General features: G+C 35.4%; 1 protein-coding gene across 1 annotated transcript; it reads right to left on the bottom strand.

The window, feature by feature from the left end:
* Window positions 1-323: 323 nt before the first annotated feature.
* LOC141703971 (uncharacterized) lies at window positions 324-736 on the bottom strand (the record flags this gene model as incomplete). Its single annotated transcript, XM_074507344.1, has 1 exon — window positions 324-736. A coding segment is annotated over one exon (413 nt), but the record flags the coding sequence as incomplete, so codon positions are not given.
* Between the last annotated feature and the right edge of the window lie 8736 nt (window positions 737-9472).

Genomic DNA, 9472 nt, shown 5'->3' with positions numbered 1-9472 from the left:
CTGCTATAGCTGCAGAGGTAGATCTATTGTAGATCAGAACATCTACTTTTGAGAATCAATTATGTATAATTATAACTTGTGGCAGATAATGGCAATTAACTGTAAATTTATCAAGTAATCATTTTGGGTTGTAATAACTTTTAAATTGTGGATTCAAAGACTTGTACTTATTTAAATTTCATCTCTGAGACTATAACGGGTTGTGGTGTGTGTTAGTGTGGGGTCACAGCATAAGGTTAGTTGTTATTAATTAAGTGAAGTGATATTGTGGAAAGAAAGACCGTGACGACCCGGATCCCCGACCCCGGATCTGGGGGTGTTACAGCTGCCATACGACTCCTTAACCAAAGCTTCAATCCCTGTTGGAACCTTTTTGCCCTTTTCTCTTCAGAATCAACATACTCTCCCACAAACCTAGAAAGTTCTGTAAACTTCTTCTCATATTCCCCAATTGTCCTATTGTCTTGCTTCAACTCGAATAACTTCATCTCCATTTGTGTTTGCATATAACGAGCAAAATACTTATCCAAAAACATTCTCTTAAACCTATCCCAAGTAATAACTTCAGCAGCTTCTAAAGCTTTCACTATCTCCCACCAAAAGTTCGATTCACCTTTAAGAAAGTAAGTGGCATACTCCACCTTCTGGTTATCTCCAACATTTGTTAAGGAAAAAGCCTTTTCAATTTCCTTAAGCCAAGCATGAGCTTCTACCAGGTCTTGTGTTCCTCTAAATTCTGGGTGTTTTACAGATTAGAATGTTTTGAAAGTAGGGACGTTTGCTGGGGGTGGTTGAGGTGGTTGCATTTGTTGAAGAAGTTGTTGTTGTTGGGCTATGGTAGTTGTTTCTTGGAGTACCAATTCCAAAAGTTGTGCTATATCGGGGTTTTGGTTTTCTCCTTTGTTTTCTCGGTTATTTGTAGTTCTTCCTTGAGCTCTCTTAGGTACCATTTTCTGAAATAAGAGTTATACAGTTTAAGTGATACAAAGTTAGGGTATTATTTTCAGTCATCGTGGTATACAGTTTTCAATATAACAATAAAGGTGATGCATGGTTATAAGCAAAAATTTAAAAGAGAAAATATAGGAATCAAGGAAAGTGCATAACTGAATTTAACATGGTTCAAGTTAAAAGGTACGAATCACAAGGTATAAATACGAATACAGATCTGAATTAAAACAGTATAAGAGTCTAGAAATGGAAATGAATAACATAGTAATAAATGGAGTAGCCTAATCCAAGCAACTAAAGGTCAAATCCCCTAGAACTCGTCCTAAGCTTCCTCATCGGTCTTGTAACACCCCCAAATCCGGGGTCGGGGATCCGGGTTGTCACGAGTTCCATTTCCCTTAACAACACCCAATCTTAATAAATAATCAACTACTCTGTACTGTGACCCCACAATAAACACACACCACAAGTTATAGTCTCAGAGATGAATATTCAAAAATATTCATAAGTCGTTTTATTCCACAATTATATGTCAATACACCTTAAAAAAGTTTCTGAATAAATTTACATTTCTTTGCCATTATTACAATTCATAATTATACATAAGTCTGGTACATCATAAGTTGAAAGCCTAGCCTATTGGTAGTTCCTACCTCAGCTACAGCGACATCAACGCCTATAGGAAACTGCGGAACGTTTCCTATCCGCTCGCGAATTGGGAGCTTGGTCCTGTTCATCTTTTCTATCTGTTGTTGTGTGGAAAGAAGAAAGCAAGGGTGAGCAGCAAGCCCACCAAAATAATATGTATAATGATTAACAATATATGAGCCTTCTCATAGTACTCATGAAAGTCTTGGTCAAAGGAAATGAACCAAGTTTGATATCTTAATGCGATGAAGTCGCAAAATATTCAGTATATATACATATATGCTTTTCAAAATCTTGGAAGTCCTCTTCCATGAATAATATACACAAAGTTCCAGTTTATAACTGTATAAAAATATCGTTGCAAGGTGATCTCATATATCTAACCTTGTCTTAACGTTTTTCTGAAAGTCTTTGATATGCATAAGATAATCATTTACTAGATATAAGTTTAAAAGATGAAGTTACAAGATACTCCAATATACTTATATCTTTTCCGAATACTACTTGAACTACCACCGTTCAAGTTATAATTAGTTTCAAAAGTTCATCACACTGATGAGACTACAAATAAGACTTGAATAGATTCAATCTTTGAAATATTTTGAAGGAAATGAAGTTATGATATACTTCATTAAGTCCCGATATATATATACACCTATATATATACATACGTTTCCTGAAACCTCTGTCATGTAAAGTATGAACAGAATTGTAATATCCAATAAATTTGGAAAGGAAAGAATTTTGGCATAAACCTGATATCTTGCTGATCAGGCAAAGATACCAATAAGTAACCTTTTCTACTAGTAGATGGACGAATTCCCCACTGGTCATCACCCTGGTCGTAATAGGACCTTATGCTGGACTACCACTCAGCCACTTATGCATTTGATGGACTCCCACTGAGCCACTTACAGTATCTTGGACGCCCACTGAGCCCATGTTGCTTATGCCAACTCGATAGATGGACTTACTTCCCGAACGTTGGGTAAGTAATCAATTCATTTACCAAAACTGCAACCTTGTTGCGAATATAAAATACACCATAGAGCCAGATCCCTCAGGTTTTGAGCGAGTATTTAAATCCCCTTTTTAAAAGGAAGATCTTAAATATAAAAATGAGTTTTGGGATCCGCAGTAACTTTTAAAAATCATTTTGAAGACTCGAAAACACTTTAAAGAGTGTTTGGAGTAATGCTAATTTAATGAAGTAAATCAGTCCCAATATATTTAGAAAATGTCTGAATATTATTATTTAAATAATATTCCCATAAAGAATAATCTTTATACAAATAATTGAAGTAGAAGTTGTAAGACTTATACTTGAAATGAGTATTAAATAACCAAAGATATACTTATACGAAAGTAATATCTTTATTTGAATATCAAAAGTAAGTTTGATTATCGAACATTATTCTTTAATAAAATAAAGAATATTATTAAATAATAAGCGGAGTCATAATACCTCGAATGAATATTATAAATAATATTCATTAAATAAAATAAAGGAGTCAATAAATCCTCAAATGACTATCCAATTAATAATCACTAAATAATATAAACTGAGTCATAAGCCCTCGAATGAATATTCGAAATAATATTCAATTAATACAATAAAAGAAGTCATAAGTCCTCGGATGAATATTCGAAATAATATTCAATAATAAAAAAAGTTAAAGTTATCGAATAAACCTTATTCGATTAATAGTTTTGAAAACTATAACCTATATATATAAAAATATATATATACTCGGGAACATCGACTCCCGGTTTAGAAATATGTTCACCTTTTGATCCCCTATACTAAGGGTAAACTCAATACCGCTTATCTCTAGCATAGGTATTATGCAACTGTAAGCATTTTAACCAACAGATATATAATCCAAGAATATGAAAAGGCATGCATATATACCATATCAAATGCTACAATATATCGCAAGAATTTGCTAATAACAAATATGCATTTATCGCAAGATCATGCATATACACATATACATCACAACAACAGTATAACGGGTAGAAAACTTGCCTGAGCGACTGGGGGTGATAAAAGGCTCGGGACGAGTCTGGTAACCTATAAACAACAAGTAAGTTGGAATTAAACCAAAGTCACTTGCAAATCTATACTTTAACTAACTTAGACTCTAACGCTTGTTTTGCGCTTACTGATTCTCTTAAGTCACTCGAGTACCCTCGGCTCCACCATTTTTAATAAATTAACCATTACGTGTTTTAAGGCGATTCTTTCGCGAGTGTCTTACCAACTGCCTAACACTCTCACCATAATTGTTTCATACACTAATTAACCCTTTTTGGTCTTTAACCTATGTTTCAAAGTAAGGCGAGGGGAAAAGTTTCGTTCGCAAAACGCCGTTACTTAAAACGGTCGTTTCTCCTAAACCGTACATCAGAATCAAATGAACTACATATCAAAACGAAGCTCGTAACATGAGCTATCTAAACATGGCAATGGTCAACATCTAGCAGGGGTTCTCGGGTCCTAATGTTATGAACAAAAGCAGTCTAAAGTAAATCGGACATTACGACGGCTATGTTTACGCGATTTCCCAAATTTAAACCATTCCAAAACCATCACAATTCAACCCCAATCCATTCATACAACCAAAGTCCATCCTTATCACATCATCATAACATCCCCAATAATCCAATATTAACATTTATACTTATGCTTAAGCTTGAATTTAACTATACTTAAGTTCTTTTAACCAAAACATAAGATTCACCATTCCATTTCACTACCACTCCAACCCAAACTCTAAACCACAAGCATTAAGCTACTATATCACCATAACAATCAAAATCATATTATTATACAAAGGAATCTAGGGTTTGGAGATGATATACCTTCCGTGGGAGTAGCTAGGAAGCCTTAAGAAGCCTTGAGAAGTCTTAGGGATGCTTGGATCTTAAAGGAAAACAAGAAAAAATCAAGTTAAAAACTTTGAAATCACTATTCATTGTCTTCTTCATTGATTTCTTGAAGAAGAATGAGAAAGAATTGAAGGCTTAAACTCATAATATAGCCATATCTATGCATAAGGAACACTAGGGAATTATCTTACCAATTTAGGAGGCTTGGATCTTGGATTTTGAAAATTCTCCCTTTGAAATTGAAAAAAAGCCGAGAGCAACCTTGGTGAAGAGAAATATTTTGTGTTTTGTTTGATGAAAATGAAATGATTGGCTTGGTGGATGAAATTTTGTTTTTGTTTTGGTTAATTACCTTTTTAGCCTAACTTTGTGTGGTTCTACTTCAACCACATCTCCTTCCTTCCCATGTCATGCTTATGTCATGCTATGATGTCATCTTCCCCTCCTTGTCCTCTTCTCATTGGTTGGGTGACATCATCCTCTCTAATCCCTTTGATTAACTTCCTAATTGTTTGCCTAATGACCGCTGATCTGTTATACGGTTCGCTTAACTTTCGTTTTCATTTATCGTTTGAGGGATCATACCCGGGATCTTATTACTTAGGTTCCTTTAACCTTTCTCAATATATTATATTTCTTTTATGATCCTCTCTTATAATCCTTTAATTTAAATCCTTTTTATCATGTTACCTTATACTCAATTCTTTCCGTATCTAGTGGATTTCCGGAAAAATCAAAGTGTTCGGAATTGGATTCTGACGATCTTTACATACACTTATACCATATAGAGTACTAATAAAATCTCAGAATATCCATAACAGAACCCCTACATAGTGTGGCATGAAAAGTTTTCTCATTCAGCTAAAACACTATTCATAAGGGTTACAAAAAGTTCAAAATTTTGGGGTTATTACAGTCTCCCCTCCTTAAAAGGATTCCGTCCCGGAATCAGATAGAAAATTAATAGGGATACTCTCTTAGCATTGCACTTTCTAACTCTCGAGTAAATTTTTCACACATTGTGGTCCTACCACCAAACTCTGCCTAGTTTAATAACCCTTCTCCTAAGCACTTGTTCCTTTTCACTCTATAACCTCTCCTGGTTGCTCCATATAGGTTACGTCGGGTTGCATGTCTATGCGCTCATATGCCCCTATTTATCTGGCATCCGAATTACACTTTCTTAACATTGATACGTGAAACACGTTATGAACTTGCTACAGGTTCGGGGGTAGGGCTAGCTCGTATGCTATCTTCCCAATATGTTTTAGTATATCCAAGGGTCCGACACATTGTGGACTTAGCTTCCCTTTCTTTCCGAATCTCATCAATCCTTTCGAGGGAATACCTATAACAACACTAGGTCCCCTACTTCTTATTCCTTGTCCTTTCATGTCAAATCAACATATGTATCATGTCCATCTTGGGCTACTACCAGCCGTCCTCTGATTAGATATATCAAAGGACCACTGCTGGTCCGAGCATTTTGCGCTCTACAACTTCATCCTAACATAAGGGAGATCGACATTGTCTTCCCTCAAGGATCCCATAAGGCGATATCTCAATACTGACATATGATCTATCGTCGTAAGAAAACTCAATCTGTGATAACTGATCATTCCAAATTATTTCAAGTCTATTGCACAGACTCTCATTATAGCGTTTAGCATTAGAGATTTTGCTTCTCAATACCCATTCTTTTCCAGTTCGTAATCGCTACAACCTTCCGTTCCTAATATTATACTAGTTATACTTTTGCTCGTTAGCATTCTATAACCTTTTAATAACCACGTCAACCTTAGTATCATGAATGTGTTTCCATTCCGAATACTACCACAACTTTATTACTCCTTTTTCAGCTGTTTCTATTTCCCAAAGTTTGATCAATCATATAGAAGTAAAGGAATTTGTTGAGAGATCACTATGATCATGAACACTTGTTATATCGCATAGTTAGTACAGAAGGTGGCCAGCCTTTAGTACTTGACAAGCAATTAAACAATAGATGGTATCCTACTAGGCTTTATCACACAGATATAGTCATTCGGCAATACCTCCCCTTCTGGAAGGGTTGTTCTTCTCAGTTTACATGAAATGAAAAGAAGAGAAAAGAATGAACTGAAGAGAATTGTATATTCGTAAAAAAAAATTTTATTGCCATAAAATATCTGGCTTGGAATCTACCTCTGAACTATAGAGGTTTGTCATAGGAGAACAAAACATATATGTATTTATACCAACATCAAGTATTATAGCATCGTATTTCACATGCCTAAATATTTTTGCTATTCCGTCCATCATTCTATGGACCCATGCTCTTCCTCGAGCTTATACACAATCACCTTTGAAACTCCTTCGATATCGAAAATCGAACCTGGGATCTCATTCTAGACATCACTGTTACTTGAATTCTATGCTTGCGCAACCGCACCTTCCTCGTATAATAATACGACTCTCTATTGATAAGAAATAATAAATATTCAATAGGTAGATACTCTACTTAAATAGTCTATCAATGATAACTTATACACTACCACGACCCGTTTAGTGGTATTCAATCTCAACATTCATTCCAATACAACTCTCATGGTTGTAATCGACTTATTACTCGCAGAATCATTGCTGCATTACTATGGTCCACCACTGACCTACTGTCATCATTCACTTTCCATGAAATCTTAATATCTAACCATACGGAGTCCATACATGTCGTATCAAATCCTTCTAAGGAGTTAAGATAACCACCAATCACAATTCATGAAGAACACTCCAAACTCTGACGTACTTTCATGACATGAAGTAGATAAAATTGCAGAAGAGTTTCAATCAAAGTAACGATAGCAGGTTAATACCATTCTTAATCATATACCTTCAATAGAAGACTTAACTCGAAGGTTCGTCTAGTCCTTTTTGAAACATGGTCCTGGCTTATCTCAAGATAGTATCTTTGAGATAGATAGCCCGCTCATGGCGATTACACGAATTAAACCTTTACCAACTACTATTACGGTTGGGTATTGCACAGTCATCAGAAGGAATGTCAATCTTCCAAACCATAATACAACCTGTATAGCGTTAACCATCATCACTGTATTCCTTTGGTACAAGCGCCTATAATTATCCTCTTACCTTTAAAGTGTCGGCCACCTCTTTGGTCTTTCCTGATAGTAAAATTTCCTTACAGTCAATGTCGTTTTAACCACCTCCAAATAATTTTCTACCTTATTTCAATCACAGCTTATGTGAAGATGTTTTCCTTAAAATCTGATGAGTAAAAAAAAAATATTACCATTTTTCCATAAGTTATTGCCTCAGTCTTTAAAGGTTAATCACTGTCACGACTGACTCTCAATCATAATTAGAACATCTTTTTATCTTAAGTCCTAATTGCCCTGAACAACTTCGACCATTACTGGTTCGATCCATACCTTCTCGTGGTTTAACACGTGCCCCACTTGGCATCATTATAATTACGTCATATTTCCTTTATAAACATTTCTATTTTTGAGAATTTTGAATATTACCTTTCTTCTTGTAAAACCTCTAAGGTTATCCTTGAATCGTTCCTCCTGTATTCCCTAGATACAGGGCATATCAAGATACCATTTATTAATACCAGAATCATTGTCTATGTATTTCTAAAAAAATTCTTTACTAATCTTTAAAGTTTGTTGTTACCTTGATCCTTCCCAATTCATAGTGTCAAAACTCATGCTGTCCCTATTAAGGGTGGAATGCCAACCTTTATGCATTCCCCTAGGATTCATCTCAAGTTATCGAAGTTATATCCTTAATTCCTCCTTTAAAAAGGTATTGCATCCTTCCATGGATAAATCAAGTCATATATCCTTGATAGATTATCTTATTCATCATTCCCCTCAATAGTCTATACCTAATTTCATAATAGCATCCTTATTCAAAGTGAGGTCAATCCATATGGCCTCCAAAAGATAGCAACGGTTATCCGCTTGTCTTGCCTAATTTGGTAACGATAACAAGGATGTTCTGGAAGATATTGGTCGTGTTCAATGTGAACCTCTTCTTAATAATTCCTTATTTACTTTTGTTGTTGTATCTCAACAGTCACCTCAATACTGGGATACTTTTCATACCTGGCGTCTCCCTTTCTGGGTATCAAGCCACCGGTCTTACACTTCACATTCTTGAAGGTCACTTCCTTCATCCAATTTTCTTAATTTCCTACTTCATTTTCTCCTCAGTCTATCCGCGTCTCATTATTTATCCTTCGAACTATCTCAAGTTTCCTCGAATCCTCCCAACTTACAGGGGATAAATATATGTATCTCTTATGCCTTCAACCATCAATTTTAACTCATGGTGAATCACCCTCATCCTGAAGATTACATACTTTCTATTGCTACGAGTCTTTAGGGTTTCCTTATACCCAACTCCCTTATCATTCCTCAAACTCTATTTCCTTTATATTCCTTTCCACTTCAATTTCTTTTTATTTTCCTTTCTCTTATCATTATTTCATGAACCAACACAACATAAGCATTGATTTCAAACATCCTGTCATTCTGGATTCGTGTCCTCAGAACGAATCTTGACAACTTTTACAACTTAGATTCAAATTCATCATACTTATCCGCTTTTTTTCTAGCTCCAAAGCTTTTACATTATCTCCATAACCTTGGGAAGTACTTTCCTGAAAACAATTGACTGAACTTAAATCAGTTTATTATAATCTCTTGCTCCGTGCCTTCCTTGGCCTTTCACCAGCGGGTGATCTCTCTCTTAGGAGGGTAAGTGACAAAAACAGTCTTTTGTGATTCATCAATCATTCAGAATCTCAAATGATTCCTCTATTTCCTTTATCCAGGCTCTTGCCTCAGCTGGGTCAGCTCGTCCCTTGGAACTCTGAGAGCTTAGCGACTTAAAGGTCCTGAAAGAATTTCCCACTATATTTTTTCTCTCAAGGTGGTGGTTGGGAATAAAGTATATGTTCTGTTTTAGACAG

This window comes from Apium graveolens, unplaced genomic scaffold (assembly GCF_009905375.1).
Source record: "Apium graveolens cultivar Ventura unplaced genomic scaffold, ASM990537v1 ctg7264, whole genome shotgun sequence".
Classification (NCBI taxonomy): domain Eukaryota; kingdom Viridiplantae; phylum Streptophyta; class Magnoliopsida; order Apiales; family Apiaceae; genus Apium; species Apium graveolens.
Note: the sequence above shows the minus strand (reverse complement) of the source record. Positions and strands in the feature narration are given on the sequence as shown.